At 40.9% G+C, this 21,570-nt stretch overlaps 1 protein-coding gene across 1 annotated transcript; it reads right to left on the reverse strand.

Moving 5' to 3' along the window:
- Window positions 1-1,774: 1,774 nt before the first annotated feature.
- Window positions 1,775-4,884, reverse strand: LOC120050830 (LIM/homeobox protein Lhx6-like). The gene is made up of 7 exons (XM_038997362.1): window positions 4,672-4,884; window positions 4,310-4,431; window positions 3,205-3,425; window positions 2,747-2,847; window positions 2,425-2,520; window positions 2,076-2,256; window positions 1,775-1,854 (listed from the first exon to the last, which is right to left on the reverse strand). The coding sequence occupies exons 1-7, from the start codon at window positions 4,882-4,884 to the stop codon at window positions 1,775-1,777; spliced, it is 1,014 nt and encodes a 337-aa protein (XP_038853290.1).
- Between the last annotated feature and the right edge of the window lie 16,686 nt (window positions 4,885-21,570).

The raw sequence follows: 21,570 nt of genomic DNA on the forward strand, positions 1-21,570 counted from the left end.
AAAACATGTTGAAGTGTTATACGGTTTTTATGCAAGGTACATTGAGCTGTATTTTTCTCTCATGTGATCAAATTCAAAGATCAGGGAAAACGGACTGTCAACCTACTTGAAGAGAGCATGAAAATGGAAAGGCGGGAATTAATTAATGCTTAGTATTAACAGATAACTGACTAGGGTCCCTAACAAAGGAAACGGTCAGGACTATATCTTCCTCAGAGTTCATTATGCTCTTCCTTGCCACAACAGCAGCTTGAGTGCTGCCAATTAATACAACAACTTCAGAATATCACAGTAAAAAGGTCTTATGGAATTAATCATAGTGCTAGATCAATACTATCCACAGAGTTAAACACTTTAAATGGTTATTGCCATCGGATTGATTTTTGCAGCCATTAAACACATAGGGACTAAATTGGGGACCCTCAACCTGTAGCATGATCATTACATACTTATGAATATTGCTGTTAAATACAGGTTATAAAGGGTACTTGGCCTTTACTGGGTAACCTAATGGATTTACTATTGTTGAATGAGTGTAAGGTGCAGGGGGAATTTGTGTGTGTGTGTGTGCGCGTGTGTTTAAGTTCATTTGTCATATGCACAGGGTGTACACACTTCCATCAAATGCTTACTTGCAGGTTCCTTCCTGACAATGCAACAACAATAAGAAATCATACAAAATAAAAATGTAATTAAATAGAATACACATTTTGCATAAGTATAACTACAGGAAGGAGCTCAACAATTTACAGTACAATATTTATATTTAGAGAGCAACGTGTTTAAATTGTGCAGTATTTAGCAATAAATAAAAGTGTTTGTGTGTGTGCATGCGTATGTGTGTGTGTGTTAGTGAAATAATTAGTTAAACTTTGTGTATTTTATCTTCTGCACAGCATGTTCCCTATTCCACACGATTATAGAACTTGAATCCTTCATGTTTCTTGTTGGGTCCATGTAAAACCAAATAGTGTTATTTCTATAAATGTTATGTGAAATGTTCTATTTCTCAACTGATTTTTCCCCCAACAGCCTTTCAGGCACATTTGATTAAATCAGTAAAATATTTACAATTTACAATAAATTATTTATTTATTTTGAAAACATTTTTAAAAGTGCTTCTTGGTGAAGTATATTTTTTAATAAATAAAGCGACACATAAGCTTTCCATTTTACTGAACTGAAACAGTAAATAACAACACTCAACACTGTCTCAGCACACAAGGTCAGAAGAGTCTTCATCGTCACCTTACACATAAATAATAGTCTATGTATGGGAGGGTTATATACAGGAAAACAAGCGGACAGAGTTACAGAAAAAAATTCTATTTAAAAGGATGGAAATTGAAACATGAAATACCTTTAGAGCTACCAGTTGATGAATAAGATGATGAAAAATCATAATCCACAAGGAATGAAAGGAGATTTCCTGTTGGATGAGTCTTCCTGTTCCTAATCCTGGTCCTGGAGTTCCAATTTATTCCCTGTCAATGGATGGGTGGTCAAATCTGGTCCTGATGATTATCATATTTATATTGGACTGGGATGTTTTTCCACAGATGATCTAAAGTCTAGCTGCCATTATAAAACTGTCCGTCCAATCGACAATGTGATATTTCCAACTCTGCAGACCATGGAGGCGGAAGAAACCGCAGCAGTCCTCTTGTATAGTAAAATGGGAGAGGCAAATGTTGAAATGTTCTCAACTTTGCGGGATGGAAAGTTCTGTGAGAAATAAAGTTTGTGGGGGAAGTGGTGGTCTCAGGGGTGTTAGTTAGCGGCTGATGGGTAACTGTGGTAAGGTCATGCCTGGGTGGGTGAGGTGGTTAGGGGCGAGCATCGAGAAGGGATGACCTGTGCACAGAAAGATATATATATATATTTTTTTTACTCAATTAGACTAAATACACAAGAACTATAAGTGATGCGATGTGAATTTAAATACATTATAGTCAGTAACTATCTTTGACAATCTGCATCGAAGAATGGAGTTAAAAAAATAGAATTATGTTAGAGCCAAAGTCAGCTAAATGTACATGCATGTGTTGTCCATCGATATGAAAAACCCAACTCACTGTCTATGTATCCATGCAGAGCCAGCAGGTGTGGTCTGTCGGGACTGCTGAAGGGGGAGTAGAGGTTGTCTGGCAGTGAGGGGGGGATTCTGGAGTGGGGATGGGGGGCTCCCTGGAGGTGACCGTTGTGCTGGGGGGGAGGGTGCTTTTTATGTCTTGCTCTGCAGTTTTGAAACCAAACCTATATGGAAATGGAACGTTACTAAAGATCGTTGAATGATGCACGCAACAAGTAATGTGGTATAGATGAATGATTTTATTATATCATATTTATTTTATTACATTATTTTAAAAAAATCCTAAATGTCTAACAACCTTACACCCACTAGTTTGATATTGTCATACATACTTGTATGACCCGTCTGCTCAGTCCTGTCATGTCTGACAGCTTCTGTAGAGTCTGGGCATCAGGGTTGTTGTCTTGGTTAAACTGAGACTGCATCACCTGGGAACACACACCTAGCAAACTCAGTCATGAAGCTACATATTCAGCTGAATATTCACTGAATCAAGCGAATTCAGTCAGTCAGACACATTTATCTAAATGATGTAGAACGCATTACTAAAACTAACATTCATCCTGTCTTCTTTGTTCAGTCTCTCTCTGTCAGACAAAAACTGTGCATACTTTCACAGACTCACTCACACATGTAAACACACGCCGGCAGTACCTGTAGCTGCTCAGCGCTGAAGGAAGTACGTGCTCTCTTGGCTGGTTTGGGTTGGCCATCCTGATCAGAGGGGAAGGCTCCCTCCAAAGTGAGACCCGTCCCTAAATCACACAAACAGGGTGGAAGAAAACACCACACAGTGTTATATTGTTTGTCTCATAAAACAACGGAAAGAGAAATAGGCTACACATGTAATGTGTGCAGGTGCTGGACATCAAAGCATACAATCCTAAAAGTAAGAAACGTAGGACCCCAATTATGTCTGAATTCTCCCTCAATACAGTTTACTCAGGGACAAATCCTACCTGGAAAATCCCATACATGGTGATTTACTTGATTAAATTCTGAGGGTGCATGCATCCCACACAAAATGTATTAGGAATCAGTACCCTTCCCTTGGCTCATATTTGGGTTCCCTACTCCCTGACATTGTCTGTGACACCCGTCTGACCACGTACCGTTCTCAGCCGCTCTCTGGAGGTTCTCCACCATGGTGTCGTAGTGGGCTCGACATAGCACCCTGCCCTCCACCAGACCAAACTCCTCCCCTGTGGACAGCTGCCTCTTACAGGAGTAGCAGGCGAAGCAGGCCAGGTGGTACACACTGCCCCGCGCCCGCCGCACCCAGTCACTGGCATACACCTGGCGCCTGCACTGGCCACACTTGGTGCCAAACTTACTGTGGTGAGACAGAGAAGAGCAGGGGGCATTGTCAGTAGTCTTTCACTGCTAATGAAAATAAACTTGTAGTCACCTGAAATGTTGTGCAGGCCAGGAATAGATAGAAGTAATCTTATTGTAAAAGATTACAGACAGCATTGCTTACAGTTTTCCAAACTAATTTCACTTTAGTCAAATATTATTTATCCTTCTGTTAATTAAAACCATAACAAGCAACAGCAATAAGATAATAATAACAATATAATTGTAGAATAATGATGAGAAAATAACAATAGCGTTTACTTGACATGCTTCAAATATAGAGTGAGTGAGAAAAAGAGACCCTGATAAAGGACATAATGTTTTAGCAATGGCCCCGGTCTGAGGGAATAATACACTAATAAATGAAGAACAACAAACACGAATAATCTAAATTTAGTGATCTCAAAGTTGTAAGAATCATGGTTGAGAGTAAAAATGTTGATAATGTCCGCCACATTATCACTAAAGACAACAATTAAAAAATATATATATATAAAGAGAAAAATAACGTGACAAAAACTATTTATCGGTCGTAAAAGTATGCATTATCATGATATGTTATAAATGGTCTAGGTTTTTATTCAAATAGCCTCGTTAACAGATTTGCATTTGTTGTTGCTTTACCAAAAGTAAAGCGTGTAGTTGTATTTATTTGATTTAGAAGTTACAACGAAAAACAGTACAATCCTGTTTACTTGCCCCAAGACATAATGAAACACTCGCCTTATAACAATGATTTTTTTGTAAAATGTATAATAACGATGATATGATAATAAGTAATCAATTGTTTATGAACATTCGTCCTCGTGCCAAATATAGAACATACATTTTAAGGAAAACAAATAGCAAAACTTACCCTACCTGAAATAATCCAATTTGCAAAATATTTCTTTGTTTTTGATGTAGCAGCTATTGTGCTGACGTAATGATACTCTGCAGACTGAACACTCCAGACACCCCACGTGCCAATTCAAATTGTTCACCTGCAATGATAAATAAACACTCATAATAATAATGATGATAATAATAACAATAATAACAACAACAATAATCATATAATAATAACAATAATGTTTTGTTCGGCGTACTTATTCTATAAAATGGAAGTAATGTGAAAGACTATGCAAATATGCATGCAATTCGTGAGGAATAAACAGGTTTTAAATTCAATATTAAATGATTATTGATTTGAGCAGTGTAACAAAAGGCATTATAATGCTCACTTTCAGTAGGTATCTGTCTTGGATCTCTGTGCCGCAGTTGGCACACTGGTTTTTCCCCGTGGACCGAACTGGCGTCGGGGAGGCCAGGGTCGGATGCGAGCACATAGACGGTGTTACCGGAGGACTGGGCAGGAGAGGAGACTCTTCTTTTACATCTGCGTGAGACTCCCCGTCCGAGTGAGACTGAGGTTTGGGATAGATTTTTCTTGTCATAATCTTATATCGCCAGGGATGCAAGGTAGGCTACAAGGCCTCTCGACTTGTATAAATTACAGGACACATGGCACAGCACATGACAAACTCACAGGATACAAGAAAACAAGCATTGTATGCAGTAGCCTAAATGCAACACACATTTCGAATGAACTGGGCTTACAACAACACCCTGCTACTGAAAACAAAACTTAAAAGGCCTACTATGAAAATGGGGTTGGGAAATGAAAAACAGGTAGTCCAAGTTCGGCCAAGACTCCGATTATCAGTTTACACTATGTCGATGTTCCTATTTTGATTAGATAACATAATTAATGTTTTAAGTTGGAATAACTCACCATTATCAAGCTATTCTGTTTGTGGAGAAATAGCGGTGTAGATGAAGCCTGGAGCTGCGCCAAAAGTCTGCTCTGCGCCCTGCTCTGCTCTGAGCATTACGCATCCCTACCAGCCCATACTGCAAGCTATATCCAGTCCAAAACAATGAATAACACTTTCTACTGCATTTAAATCCTGGCGACAAAAGCTACATTTGCTGAAGCAATTATAATTAGGACTTATCTTTTTTTTTTACGCACAACCCGTAAACTACCTCCTTAAATAATCGCATATAGTTCCCATGCAATCGAAAGCACTGAAAAGATGGACTACCTGCAATTAGTGATGGCTTCAAATGCTCGGGATAAGAGGCAGCCAGTGTCAATTTCAACTGTCAATCAGAGAAGGCATCGCGCCACCAGAATAATTGCATATTTTAATTTTAATAGCCGTAATCGAAAATCGAATTTCTCAACACAAGACTAAGATTTGAAGAGACTCAATTGAACATCGCACTATTCATAGTAGACAATGTAGCCTACATAAGTTGCAGCTGATCTTGAAACATAAAGGAGGGTGATTGTCTCGGCTTCCCTTATGATAGGCCACTTGAGCCTCTCTTGGTGATTAAAACGGTATTCAAAGAGTGCCAGAAATCTGGTTTTGGGTGGAATTCCGAATCTATTTTGTCCTTCGTTTAAACAAAATTAGGCTAGCACAATTGTTAAATGTGTTTATAATTATCATTAAAACATAGGCTGGAGCGTGGAAAACAAAAAGGCAATCAGCTGGGCTATTCAACGAGCAGCGCAGCCAAGCAATTAGCATAAGTCTTCACTTGCAGTGAGTCGATAGTCTATACTGCATATACTCAGATAATTAGATGTCATGTCATACCTGCTTAACGAAAACATTGTCCAATAAGACTTTATTCTCCTCCGGGAGTGGAGATGGAACTTCATTGTTCCAGTACATGCAGGGGACCCGTTAACACTGTAGTCTAAGTGAGAGGCAGGCGGTATCCAAGTAGGGTTCCGGGATGGGTTTAGTAGCGAATTACGATTTTACACATGAAAATTTAAATTGAAACAGCAGAAAAAGCGTTTAACCCTTTGCACGGACATTCATAAAAGTAGGTTTAATTGTCCATGACAGTTAGCTTTACTGCCACTCCCTGTTAGGGTTTATTTCCAAGATACAGTCCTTTGCGCTATATGTTGTTGAAGCTGCAGCCAGCAGCAAATTAGCCCAAATCGACAGTGGCCTGCGATGTATCGGCATGCTCTGAGTTGGGGAGGCTATCCCGCGCGCTCTGCACGGTGTAGGTCGGTGCTTTCAGGAAATTCAGCGACCGGTTTCCATTCAAGAAAGCTCTTGAGGGGATGACGGACAATCACTGGTCCTTCAGGCACTCGCCCTCTCCACCTCTCCAAAAGGGACGTTACTCCGGTCTGCCTTGAAAGGAATAGGAGTGGGGTGGGGGCATAAATAACATAATTAAGATTTTTTTGTATTGTTGTTGCGGGCAGCAGATGACGAAAATAGGCCTATCTATAATCTCGTTTACCAGTACTATACATGGATGCTTCAAAGTCCTACAGTAAATGTGAGATCATGCATAAATATGATACTTACAATTAAATAAATAGGCCTACTATTATGTAAAATAGAAAACTTTTGTCTTAGAAAAAAGTAGATGTGGTAAATTCACAAATACAGGAGCACTAAATGATGTTTCCGACCCCATTCACCTTGTCTGCAGTAATTGTGATGATTTGAGGTTTGAATCAGCTGAATGCATACTTTTTTGATCATACTCGAGATACTGAAACTTTTAAAGCAGGTGTAGGCAACCCTGCTCCTGGAGTGCCATAGGTACTGCCGACTTTTCTTCCAACTAGGCACCACACCTGACCAACAACTAATCGATCAGTTCAATGATTGCCTAAATTCAACACACCTGGTCTTCCAGGTCGGTTAAATCAAAAATGTGAAGTGCCTGCTGCACTCCAGGACCAGGGTTGCCTACCCCTGTTTTATAGTAACAGGAAATCAAATATGAATAATTGGCCAATCAAAATAAACATTTAGGTCTACTTATTTGTTCATTTACTGGTTTCTTAAATTCAACAAATCTCAATATTGTTGGACATTTCAGAAGTGTGTGTGTGCTTTGATGGGAGGCATCCTTTAATGGAATGTCTCTATAAAAACATGCCACACCTCTTTCTCTTGTAGAGAGAACACACTGCAAACAGCATTCAACGTCTTTATGAGGACATTGAGTGTTCCTTGCGTGTTACACTTTGGGATTGTCTCAGGAACTTCCATTGATGAATTGTAGACCTACTTAATTGTTCTGACACCAAAACAAATGTGATTAAGTATGAACTGGAGGAACCACATTGTCCTGCTTGTTACATTAATGTCTTCCGCCTGTTTCCCCATGGAGTTTTAATTCAGGGGAGTGTCACTGGGGCTCACAAGTGGTGCAGCGGTCTAAGGCACTGCATCTCAGTGCTAGAGGCGTCACTACAGACACCCTGGTTTGAATCCAGGCTGTATCACAACCGGCCGTGATTGGCCGGTGTAGGCCGATCATTGTAAATAAGAATTTGTTCTTAACTGACTTGCCTAGTTAAATCAAGGTTAAATAAAAAAATAAAAACTTCCCAGACACCGGCAAGCCTCCCATGCAGCTCTGTAATGGCACAGCCGTCCCACTGGGCACAGAAGTCAATTCAATGTCTATTCCACGTTGGTCCAATGTAATTTCATTGAAATTATGTGGAAACAATATTGATTCAACCAGTTTGTGCCCAGTGGGATGGGCTTGTCAGTAACACCATGAGATTGTCAGTAACAGGCTTTTGCGGTCTCCTTCACTCATTCTATATCATAAAGTAGAATAACCATACAATATACTTTAACCTTAGGATGGGAACCAGCCTCTGCAACATTCCACTCCTTGTACTCCATGTTATTTGGAACATTACCCGGAATACAAGGACTAAGGAGTGGAAGACTGGCACTCAAACTACTGTCACCTATGATCCTACTGTAATACAGTAAAAAATAATGGATGACTCTTTTCTCTGTTTAATAGTTGTTCTGTTCGGCATCAATTTATTTGGCTTTGCTTCTTCAGCTTCTGCTCTAAGGACTTACTGTAATTCAACAAAATCATGAAGTGTGTTTTGATTGGTTGTATCCTCAGACAATAGGAAAGGTCACTGGCGGGGAGGTGACACCTGCGGCATCCTGCTGCTTCCTGTGTTGTTCTGTGGAAGTTGTGAGGTGAGGTGCAGCGATGTGACCGTGTTCCTGTTGCCCTGCCTTTCCGGTAGGTAGAATACATCTGTCCATGTTCTACACAGACAATAAGCATTCTGTCCACAACCTCAACAACAACAACCTGCATAACACATGTTGAAGCCATCACAGCCACTGAATAGGCCCCAGTGGACAGTCCATGGGTCAGTACGTCGATGATGGATCACGTGTCGTCCACTCTGTGTGAATGCATGCACAAGGTAAGGAGGGGTTATTTAAAGGCATTGTTTGTGTACCTATTGCTTGCAGGAAAATTATCATTATTAAGGAGGAGTCCTATTGTGGAAAACAACATGTTCTAGTCCAAGGGTAGGCAACCCTGTTCCTGGAGTACCGCAGGCTTTCCCCATGTTGGTGTCGATTACAGACGTGCTGTGCATGCACACAAAGTCCTACCTGCAGGAACTACCTGCAGGAATTGTCCTACAGCAAAATGGCCCCAAAATCAAGTGGGAGATCTTATAGGTAAAAATCCTGCAGGTAATTCCACAAGATTTTCAGGACCATTTTCCTGTAGGACAACCTGCAGGATCCCTTTCTCATCCTTCATCCACATTCTTTCAAATGAATGGACAGAAAGCACAAGGTATCAGATTGCATGGCAATTTTTTTATTCAATGCAGCAACAGTGGACATGTTTAATTGTCCATTTCACCAGCACTGCATAAAATATGATTCATCGGAGAAAGGAAATATGAGATTTTGAATAAATATGGTAAAATCATATTTTGTAACAAGAGTGAGAGTAATGGTGACGTCACATGAACAACTTATGTGTATTGGTGTGAAGGAGGGAAAGAGATGTCTCCAATTGTAAACTTGGTGATAGTTTGTTTTAATATGGCTGGTACACCAACAACATCTGTGAGTATGCGTGTGTGTTAGGCTTCATTTTAAAGGGAGAAATGAGAGGCTGAAACTGTGTTACCTTCACCTGCATGGCTGTTCAGTGCTGTCTTCTGTTGTTTATATGCTCGGTTTTAACTGGGGAGGAGAGAGATGAGTGGGGAAGAGTTCAGAATATAACTATAACTATATACTGTAGTAGTAAAGGAAACCTATTCTAAAAATTGAATCTGTGGCCATCAGTTTCAAAACACTTAAAAATGATAGCCTAACTTGTGACAAAAGTACTAGAGACACAGTAGCAAGAGGGATATCAGACCTCATTTGTCACTTTCCATAGAAACAAAAGTTAATTATTTTTTTTAAAATCAAAGCTAGTTAGCAGCCAGTGGTAGAGATCATACTAGCTAAGCAAGTATCTTACTCATGAAAAATATTCTACAAACTCAACACATAAAAAATAACTATGCTATCCCCTAACATGTTCATATACATACATATCTGTTGTGGTTTTAGTATGTTTATCTGAAACAGTAATATTAGCAGTACTTGAACCAAATATTTTTTCATTGTTCTATCTGTGCTTGAACTAGCTACACTGCCTGGCAGCCATTTCCCCAACTGCCAATTGTCAACTGTTACTATGGTGACCAAGATGTCATATGACCATTCCTCTTCTTGTTGTAAATTGTAAAGGAGAGTTAAATAAAGTTGTGGAAAAAGTACACAATTGTCATACTTCAATAAAAGTAAATTACTCAAGTAAAAGTGAAAGTCGCCCAGTAAAATACTACTTGAGTAGTCTAAAAGTATTTGACTTTAAAATATACTTAGGTATCAAAAGTAAATGTAATTGCAAAAATATACTTGCCTATCAAAAGTAAAAAAGTATGAATAAAAAAAGAAATATATTATATACTGTATATATTTTTACGCATAGCCAAGGGCACACTCCAACACTCAGACATAATTTACAAACGAAGCATTTGTGTTTAGTGAGTCCACCAGATCAGAGGCAGTAGGGATGACCAGGGATGTTCTCTTGATAAGTGTGTGATTTAAACCATTTTCTGTCCTGCTAAACATTCAAAATGTAATGAGTACTTTTGGGTGTCAAGGAAAATGTGTGGAGTAAAAAGTACATTATTTTACTTAGGAATGTAATGAAGTAAAGTAAAAGTTGTCAAAAATATAAATAGTCAAGTTAAGTACAGATACTTTAAAGTATTTTTATTTAAGTACTTTACAGTACTGGTAAAAATTATGTTTTTAAAAATAAAAATACTAGCTAGCTATATACAAAATGATGTGCATTCACCTCCACACATTTTATCTCCTCCTTCAGCAGTTTGACTATCCGATATGGCCCTAGAAATATCAAAATTCTGCAGGATTCGTGCTGTAATGTACTTGGTCCTGCAGGAATTGCCAGGTCCTGCAGGAATTTCCATAACCTACAGGAATATCAAAATCCTGAAGGTTTCGGTCCTGCAGGATTCCTGCAGGAATTGACATGGTTCTGTACCATTTTCGAAATTCATACTTGTGAATCCTGCAGGACACTTGCACAATTCCTTCACAAAGGGTAAATTTTTTGCAAGATTCCTGTAGGATTTTCTTGTAAGAGTGGACTGATCATTTGCACTGACTCTCTGCACCTTAGCACACATGCACTCACTCACTCACTCACTCACTCACTCACTCACTCACTCACTCACTCACTCACTCACTCACTCACTCACTCACTCACTCACTCACTCACTCACTCACTCACTCACTCACTCACTCACTCACATATACATTCATGCTACACACACATCACGACTGCTGCTACTAGACTTTTATTTATTATTGCTAAATACTGCACAATTTAAACACTTTGCTCATCAAATGTAAATATTGTACTGTAAAATTGTAGAGTTCCTTCCTGTATTTATACTTATGCAAAATGTGTATTCTATTTAATTACATTATCTTTATTTTTTTTGTATTATTTATTATTGTTGTTGCATTGTCGAGAGGGATCCTCCAAGTAAGCATTTGATTGGGCTGTGTACACCATGTGCATCCTGTGCATGTGACTTGAACACACACACACACACACACACACACACACACACACACACACACACACACACACACACACACACACACACACACACACACACACACACAGCCTAAAGCCAAGTGACAGAAGCTCTGCTTGGCATGTTCGCCAAGGAAAGTGTTTGGGGAAGGAGGCAACGAAGCCCAAACACAATGCTGGGACCTTATCTTGTCTCTGTAGTACCACTGCCACCTTGGGTTTGTTTCACCATATGACACACTGATAAAAATTATGGCTAAACAAACGGGTGTTGGCGGTTGGATTATATTAATATTTCCATTGGTCAGTTATTGTAGAGCAAAAAATAAAAGTTTGTTTTTGCTTACTTTACATTGATTGAATTCTATATATTTCAGCCGGACCCTTTTTTGAGACTTTTTGGGGTAAGCACCTCAGATCATATAGCCTTCAGCTTTTTCTACAATGTTGGTTTAGTGCGGGGACTCCTGACCTCTTTATTTTACTGAAAATCAGGCTACATGAAAATTCTCTCTTATAAATGATGAGTGGACACTGTTGCATATCTTATCATATTGAATTGAAAGCTGGTACAGATGTGGGCCGTTGAAAAACCCCCATGAGGAGTTTACTGTAACACTGGTCTGGAGCTACTCTTCAAATAAAATTAGGGTCCTGCATGAGGGAGATTAGGGTCCTAACATTACACCAACTCTCTCTCTGAAGCATTGTTGTACTGTAAGTGGACAAAAATACATTAAAACACAAGTTTATTTGAAGTACAGACCAGTAGAAATTGTGGGTTTTTCTGCACTTGGGCTCCATATGACAGCAATTGAAGGGCATTGTGTATCTTGGCCCGAGCTGGGAGCCCATGATGGATGACAGCAGAGAAAATCACCCGCCGCTGGCTCCAACACAGACATGCAAATTGCTTGCAGCTGATTGCTTTATTTCGGTTGATATTTATCAAGTGTATTACAGTATGCCTCTGTGTTTACTACTCGGAGGCAGCACATAGGTTGGAGCTGAGCAGAGAGGAGAGTTAATGCTTTTTCTCTGCAGGATGAAAATATACAAGCTGTTAGAGGTCTGTAAACATGGTAATAGATTTTCCACTATTTGCAAGGGTCCTGTGCAGGTTGTATGGTCATTGTGCAGGCATCCAGGTGACTGATTGTCTGACTGACTGTCAAATGCTGTGGTGACACATTTATTGTATTGTAGAAATACTGCCCTAGATAAGCATACCAGCCTCAGGCCTTGACTAGCCATAGTCCCAGCCACAGCCCTAGGCCCAGCCCCAGCACCAGTCCCATATTTGTATGGAGTGGGGCTGGCGTCAAGGGTCAGCTACTTACACAATCAGGTAACTACCTCCAGGTGGAAAATTGTTTACATCCGACTACTTGCACTCACCTACAATGACCTGAGCAATTCACAGTAAAATAAGCCCATAATCAAAAGGAAACCCCCTTGGGTCCACGTGCAGTATGTCCAGAACACACCCCGGCACTGAGCAATCCCCTCAAAACAGAACGTCTTTGGGTTCAAGTGTTTAAACTGTCAGATCAAATCGGCTCAACGTGGAGATTACTTGCGCAGGAGGCCATTGTATGCTTGGTTTAATGCCGGCTGCAATATCCTGCTCCTCCTGTTGATCCTAACAACTCAGTGTGTAAAATCTAGCACTGTCAAGGAGAGCTGACCGAGGCTTGCCAGTCCTGCACTCTGAACAACCAGAGGGAATACACACAGTTGGACAGGAAGAAGAGGAGTGTTTAAGAGTGGGACTGGATAGAGTCTGTAACCTGTTACCTGGACTACAATCAGTAATTTCATCTACCCCAGCAGTGTGTTTTCAATGAGTCCCCCTAGTCATTCACCGCTTTTGAGAAGGAGACGAAATGTGTGAAACCAGTCTCGACCATTTAGTTACCCAGCACAGGAATAGTTATAAGCAATTGGACATTTATCAGGGACTGAGGGGCAAAGATGTCAAGAGTCAGGATCCACACATCATCAAGTGACATAACCCACACACAACCAAAGTGCTACAGCAAAAGAGAAACTCATGTGCTCCTGTGTGTATTGTGTTTTGATGCACACTGGGAGACAATCCCTTAAGTACTCGTTCACTAATTTCCTTTGAACGCCTAACCCTTTACGGCACAGCCTCCATCCCAGAGCTTAGAGTGACTACATTACAATGAGGGGCCTCTGTGTTTTCCTACGGTGAACTGTGCCAACTTTCTGACAGCTGATAAATGAGCACAATACTGGCTCCCCCATTCAGCCTACCAATCATTCCATGCAGGACTAGGGTGGTAGGAAATGATCCCACTAGCAGCACTTTATTCTGTTTGAAGATGATATACTCTTATGCTACATGTTGACTAGACTTCCTGTTTATATAATACACGTTGAATTGTCACGTGTGTTGTAGACATCATTAGGCCCTATAACATGTAAACATGCTATATATAAACTCAAGTTGATCCCCATACAAATTCACAAAGAAACGAAAAGGGGAGAGCAGCAGCTTATGAAGACGGAGACCACCTACTACACTAGAAATCCCACACCACTGCTCCAAAGAGGGCCATCAAGGTAAATGTACACCCCCCCCCCCCCCCCCCCCACCCGACAGGGGAGAACTCATTTCGAATCAGCTGCTTCTCCTCAGATGTAACAAATGAGACTCAGAGGGCCTCCTGACTCTGTCGTAAACCCCATCTGAGATAATACTTGATGGTCCCCACCACCAGAATACATCAGTTGGAGCTAAAGAGTCAGTCCACTCCGCTTGCTCACCCACTGGACAGGAAGTCTACTAATCTGAAACCTGATCCAGGGGGAAGGAAGGGCTCAGGAACCAGCCTTCAGTGCTTTCACCAATCATATTCATCACCAGGCCGGGCCGCCCGGGTCCAGACTCATTAAGCCACACTGCCGCTCTTAACTAAACATCTTCTCGATAAAATAAATGCTTCCAGGTTACTCAGTCATAGTCAGGGCCCAGGTCGGAGATGTATCACGCATCTGATCTCAATTACTGCTGCCTGGGGAACCTATATATGAACCTCAACACTACCCATGCCTGAGCAAATAATGCAGTGCAGCCATGGTAACCAATAGAGAGAGTATAGCCCCATACAGATACGGTATGCATCATGAAAAGGGGTAAATTATTATTTGATAATTGGTTCCTGGTGCTTTTTCATTTCTTTAAATATCCATCACGAGATGCATGTGGTTTTGTTGCTGCGAGCTCAATTTGGAGAGACATCAGATATAGTCAAGTTCAGACTGTAGTGTTCTGGGGTGTAGTAGACCATGGTGTGTACCATAGAAATAGAATGTAATAGAATATAAATATTCTAATTCTATGGAGTGTACTGTACAATCACAAACATTCCAGAGGGAACTGTTTTGGCACCAGATCTGGGTTCAAATAATTTTTCAAATATCGAGAGCTTGGGAATATAAGGTTCTATCTACAAAAAGATGATTCTGAGATAATTGGCTTTAAAGTTCTGAACCCTAATTGGTTTGAAGGGTGTCAACAATTTTTACATTGCATTCTTTTGAACTTAACAACGTAATTTGGGATATTTTGAGTACTATATAAGTAGAGAAAATTGAACAGGAAAAGGCTATGGCAATAACAACATTTTGACAAAAAATGCAGATAGAGAGATTGGACTATAAGGTTCTATCTCAATTACCTCACATACATTTCAAAGTAAGTAGTGCGTACGGCCCAGTACATCACTGGGGCCCAGCTTCCTGACATCCAGGACCTATATACTAGGCGGTGTCAGAGAAAGGCCCAAACAATTATCAAAGACTCCAGTCACCCAAGTCATAGACTGTTCCCTCTGCTACCGCACGGCAAGCGGTACCAGAGCGCCAAGTCTAGGACCAAAAGGCTCCTTAACAGCTTCTACCCCCAAGCCATAAGACTGCTGAACAATTAATCAAATGGCCACCCGGACTATTTATATTGACCCCCCCATTTGTTTTGTACACTGCTGCTACTTGCTGTTTATTATCTATGCATAGTCACTTTACAAATTACCTTGACTAACCTGTAACCCCTCACATTGACTCGGTATATAGCCCCGCTATTGTTATGTAATTTTCTTGTGTTACTTTTTGATTTGATTCGATTTTTTTATTTTCGTTTATTTAGTAAGTATTTTCTTAATTCGATTTCTTGAACTGCATTGTTGGTTAAGGGCTTGTAAGTAAGCATTTCACAGTAAGGTCTACACCTGTTGTATTCAATTCAGTACATGTGACAAATAACATTTGTATTCAGATATATTTAATTTGAAAAGAAAAGTAGTTAAATATTTATACAAGTAATATAAAAACACTTGGAAAGTATTTTAAAATAGCAAATACACTGACTCAAATGCACCTCCGTGAATTTAATCCAGATATTTGAAAATAGTATTTGAAATAAGTATTTGAAAATACTTTCAAACACAATTTGGTAGCCTTTTTATTTTTTCAAATAACCATTCAAATACTCAAATAAAAGTACTTATTTTGGACTGTGTATTTGAAAATACAAAAATACACAGAAAAAAACATTTTAAATACCAGATACTCAAATACATATTTATTAGAACCCAGGTCTGATTGGCACAGCCTAATAGCAAATCAATGAGTTTAGCTTGCAATACTCCAGTTTACAGATTTAAAATTCCCATTTTGGGATTAGCCTTAAAAGAGAAAAGCTGCGTCTGTTTGCGTAACGTGTCTCTGCTCCCTGACAGAGAGCCAGCCACTGTCAGAGTGAATGTATTGCTGACACAGTCTTGGGTTCTTGGACATGAAGGATACAGGGTGAGCTGGGTCTTCTCTCTCTACTCCAGTCTCTGGGCTGTTGAGTGATGCAACTACACCTCCCCCTCTCTCTCTCTCTCTATATATATATATATATATATATATTCCCCCCTCTCAGAACACACAGAATGAATTTGGCAGTCTCAGAGGGTTGGGATTGGCTCATGCTTGGGCTCCATAGAAAGCTAAAAACTGATTGTGCTGAGGATGACTTTTGAAAGTATTGAAAAACCATCACTACTTTTAGTGGATTATTGTATGCATTTCAATAGTCTAAAGTGGATTTCTCTTCACCCGCATTGATGTGAAAGAACTACAAGAAACCCTCCATACAAGTCATTTTCATTCCTGTATATCTCAGTTGCATCATGCCGACACACAATAAATAACATATTTGCAATACTTACTTGTGTATTATTAGCGCTGCACATTCATTTTGCCAGCACGTCCTCGCGTATCATTGTTATATCTTATTGTTGCAGATTTATCATGACATGTATTTACTATTTCAAAGAAATACAAATTTGATATTTAAGATAATTATGTTATCTTTATAGTAAATCATTGAAATCAGAATTATTTGTTGTTGCCATTGAAGTCTCCTTCTGTCCACTCCAAACATGCTGTGGTTAATCTGGGCAGCCGCTAGTGGGGGCTATGGATCTCCACTATCGTCTTGGCTTAAAGTGCCCTGCTGGTACTACACTCGTGTCCCCCCGCGACAGGTTCGTACACAAAACATCCTCCATTAAGGCTGCAACGGCTTCGGTTTCCTCCTTAACTAGTTTAATGGTGTGCCGCCAGAAAAGAATATGCGTACTGTCTTAATAAAACACAACTTTCCACCACCATTTTTGGATTTTCTGACAACTTCCGGATGTTGCACACCGTATTCAGCCAATCAGGTTACAGCAGTCTGTTCTTTACCCCTGGCTGAAAGTAGGGGTTCAAACCAGGTACTGTAGGCTATGGTATAGTATAGTATAGTAAGTGGTAAGTTTTCCATGTGAAAAGTTTTGAATTTTATCCTATTAATTAACCTACTGTTTAAGTATACCCTTAAATTTAGGTATTTTAATTATAATATACTTGTATTAATTTATGGTAGCCTACCTTATACTATGGAGAATGTTATTTATAATTTTGAATTTTGTGCTGTTTCATTGGATTACCCATCTTTGGTTAGTCTCTGTAGGAGGAGCTATGGCTACAAAAGGGCTGGTGCAAACAGGTTTCTGTAATGTCAGAGTGTTTGTATACAGGCCTTTGCAATGCAGCCACTGTCAAATGTTTGGACATGTATCAAGTGTCTGCCGAAGGGAGAGGGAACAATGGCGGAAATGAATGCAGAGTTGAATTTATTTTAAAAAATTGGTAGTTAATATTAATATTTTCTTGCAAAAATATTAAGTAGGTGGTGGCAATACACCTTTTCTTGGTTGTAGTCTGCCACTAAAAACCGAAGAAGAAGAAGATGCAAATGTGTGGGATATGTATGAAAAAAATACTATGAAGGAGAATGTGTAGCAGGAGAGAATGATGAAGGAGCAAAGTGCAGTAACTGTGGTGGAGATCATGAATTGAAGTCCTTGGAATGCCCAATTAGAGTGAAAGAGATTGCCAAAATCAGGGTGCTTTAGAGAGTCTTCTATGTGGAGGCTGTCAAACAGGTAGAAAGATCTGTAAAGGTCCCATGGTAGTGAATACCGGTAGGCCTACACTGCAGCCTACACTGCTTTTCTTTTGTGAATTTATTCACCCCCATCCAGTTGGTGGCAACAATACAGCACTGAGTTGTGGTACGCCATAAAACCTTAGAGAAGAAGAAAAATAATATACTGGTCATGGAGAATGATAGAGGCCTTTAGTGACCCAAAGGCCATTTTAGCATGGGCAGGGCCATTGAGGGCTTCCACGATGCTGCCACCATTTTAAAGTAGTCAGAGTAGTCAAATGGTTGGGGATTCCTAAGGGTTGTAGCCTCAATAGCGATGCCCTGCTGTCACAGACGCTATAATGGCACAGATATAAAGATGAGTCATTTATCTATCTCTATGGTACTGGTTAACAATTACACTGGTAGAAGCTTTTATCATTTTTTACAGATGGCTCCAAAGACCCAGATAGTGGTCGCACAGGAGCAGGAGTTTACATTCCTGAATTTGATGTGGAGATATATCAAAGACTAACAGATGAACTTTAAGTTTACTCTGTTGAACTGTTGGCGATAGTAGTTGCCCTCCAGTGGGTGGAGGATGTTCAACCTGTCAGAATTGTAGTATGCTCAGATTCCCTGTCTGTATTGAATAGTTTATCATCTGGCAAATCTAATAGGAGTGACCTACTATTATGGAGAGACTGGGTGTAGAAGTGCGATTCTGCTGGGTCTGAGCCCACTCGGGAGTGGGCGGTAATGAAAGTAGATCAGGTAGCCAAAAGGGCTTTCAAACTAGATTTAAATTATTGCTTCCCTGGGTATAGGTGAGGCAAAATGTAAAATTAGAGCCATTATGATAGATGTGTGGCAGAAGGGTTGAGACAGCGAGCCCAAGGGCCAACATTTATATGCCCTCCAAAGAAAGGTCTGTGGAACAAGATTCAAAGGTCCGATTAGGAAGGAAGAGGTGCTGTTTGTTCAGTTGAAACTAGGACATTGTACATTAAACTCATCATTATCTCTGGTTGGCAAGCATGTGAATGGCTTGTGTACAGATTGTGTCAGTAGAGGCTCCTCAGAGGAGGAAGGGGAGGAACATCCTCAGTGAATTTAATAAAAATAAAAACAATGAAACATAAAAAATGTATCATTTTTAGATAAAACTATTCTAAATATATTCACGTGACCAAATAGTTGATTAAACACACTGTTTTGCAATAAAGGACCACAGTAGCCTCAACAGCACTCTGTAAGGTAGCACCATGGTGTAGCCAGAGGACAGCTAGTTTCTATCCTCCTCTGGGTACATTGACTTCATTACAAAACATAGGAGGTTCATGGTTCTCACCCCTTTCCTTAGACATACACAGTAATTATGACAACTTCTGGAGGATGTCCTCCAACCTATCAGGGCTCTTGCAGCATGAACTGACATGTTCTGCACCCATTAAAATGATCAAATAATGAATCTAGCATTTTGTCATTATGGGGTATTGTGTGTAAAAATAAGAGATAGGAAATATTTAAAAAATAAAGTAAAGTAAAAAAATTAAAGAGCAACAATGAAATAACAATAACGAGGCTATATACAGGGGATGCCGGTACCGAGTCAATGTGCAGGGGTACAGGTTAGTTGGGGTAATTGAGATAATATGTACATGTAAGTATGGGTAAAGTGACTATGCATACGTAATAAACAGTGAGAAGCAGTAAGGGGGGGGGGGGGGGGGGGGTTCAATGCAAATAGTCCGAGTAGCCTTGCCGTGCGGTAGCAGAAAGAACAGTCTATGACTTGGGTGGCTGGAGTCTTTGACAATTTGTCAGGCCTTCCTCTGACACCGCCTGCTACAGAGGTCCTGTATGGCAGGAAGCTTGGCCCCAGTGATGTACTGGGCCACATGCACTACCTTCTGTAGCTGTATAACTTTTTGAGGATCTGAGGACCCATGCCAAATATTTTCAGTCTCCTGAGGGGGAATAGGCAATGTCGTGCCCTCTTCACGACTGTCTTTGTGTGTTTGGACCATGTAAGTTTGTTGGTGATGTGGACACCAAGAAACTTGACGCTCTCAACCTGCTCCACCACAGACCCGTCGATGAGAATGGGGTGTGCTCGGCTCTCCTTTTCATATAGTCCACGATCATCTCCTTTGTCTTGATTACTTTGAGGGAGAGGTTGTTGTCTTGGCACCACACTGCCAGGTCTCTGACCTCCTCCCTATTGGCTGTCTCGTCGTTGTCGGTGATGTCTCGTCGTTGTCGTCTGCAAACTTAATGATCCTGTTGGAGTCGTGCCTGGCCATGCAGTCGTGGGTGAACAGGGAGTACAGGAGGCGACTGAGCACGCACCCCTGGGGAGCTCCAGTGTTGAGGATCAGCGTGGCAGATGTGTTGCTACCTACCCTCACCACCTGGGGGCGACCCGTCAGGAAGTCCAGGATCCAGTTGCAGAGGGAGGTGTTTAGTCCCAGGTTCCTTAGCTTAGTGATGAGCTTTGAGGGTACTATGGTGTTGAACGCTGAGCTGTAGTCAATGAATAGCATTCTCACATAGGTGTTCCTTTTGTCCAGGTGGGAAAGGGCAGTGTGGAGTGCAATAGAGATTGCATCATCTGTGGATCTGTTTGGGTGGTATGCAAATTGGAGTGGGTCTAGGGTTTCTGGGATAATGGTGTTGATGTGAGCCATGACCAGCCTTTCAAAGCACTTCACGGCTACGGACGTGAGTGCTACAGGTCTGTAGTCATTTAGGCAGGTTGCCTTTGTGTTCTTGGGCACAGGGACTATGGTGGTCTGCTTGAAGCATGTTGGTATTACAGACTCAATCAGTGACATGTTGAAAATGTCAGTGAAGACACCTGCCAGTTGGTCAGCACATGCCCGGAGCACATGTCCTGGTAATCCGTCTGGCCCCGCAGCCTTGTGTATGTTGACCTGTTTAAAGGTCTTACTCATGTCGGCTACGGAGAGAGCGATCACACATCGTCCGGAACAGCTGATGCTCTCATGCATGCCTCAGTGTTGCTTGCCTCGAAGCGAGCATAGAAGTGATTCAGCTCGTCTGGTAGGCTCGTGTCACTGGGCAGCTCGCGGCTGTGCTTCCCTTTGTAGTCTGTAATAGTTTGCAAGCCCTGCCACATCCGACGAGTGTCGGAGTCGGTGTAGTATGTTTCAATCTTAGCCCTGTATTGACGCTTTGCCTGTTTGATGGTTCGTCGCAGGGCATAGCGGGATTTCTTGTAAGCTTCCGGGTTAGAGTCCCGCACCTTGAAAGCGGCAGCACTACCCTTTAGCTCAGTGCGAAATTTGCCTGTAATCCATGGCTTCTGGTTGGGGTATGTGCGTACAGTCACTGTGGGGACGACGTCCTCAATGCACTTATTGATAAAGCCAGTGACTGATGTGGTTTATTCCTCAATGTCATCGGAAGAATCCCGGAACATGTTCCAGTCTGTGATAGCAAAACAGTCCTGTAGTTTAGCATCTGCTTCATCTGACCATTTTTTATAGACCGAGTCACTGGTGCTTCCTGCTTTAATTTTTGCTTGTAAGCAGGAATCAGGAGGATAGAGTTGTGGTCGGATTTACCAAATGGAGGGCGAGGGAGAGCT

This window comes from Salvelinus namaycush, chromosome 1, assembly GCF_016432855.1.
Source record: "Salvelinus namaycush isolate Seneca chromosome 1, SaNama_1.0, whole genome shotgun sequence".
NCBI lineage: Eukaryota > Metazoa > Chordata > Actinopteri > Salmoniformes > Salmonidae > Salvelinus > Salvelinus namaycush.

Coding starts and splice junctions, on each gene's coding strand:
- LOC120050830 (XM_038997362.1), bottom strand. CDS start 4,884: ATGACAAGAAAAATCTATCCCAAACCTCAGTCTCACTCGGACGGGGAG. Junction 4,432..4,671: donor AAGACAGATACCTACTGAAA/GTGAGCATTATA, acceptor TTATCATTGCAG/GTGAACAATTTGAATTGGCA. Junction 2,257..2,424: donor TGAGCAGACGGGTCATACAA/GTATGTATGACA, acceptor ATTTCCATATAG/GTTTGGTTTCAAAACTGCAG.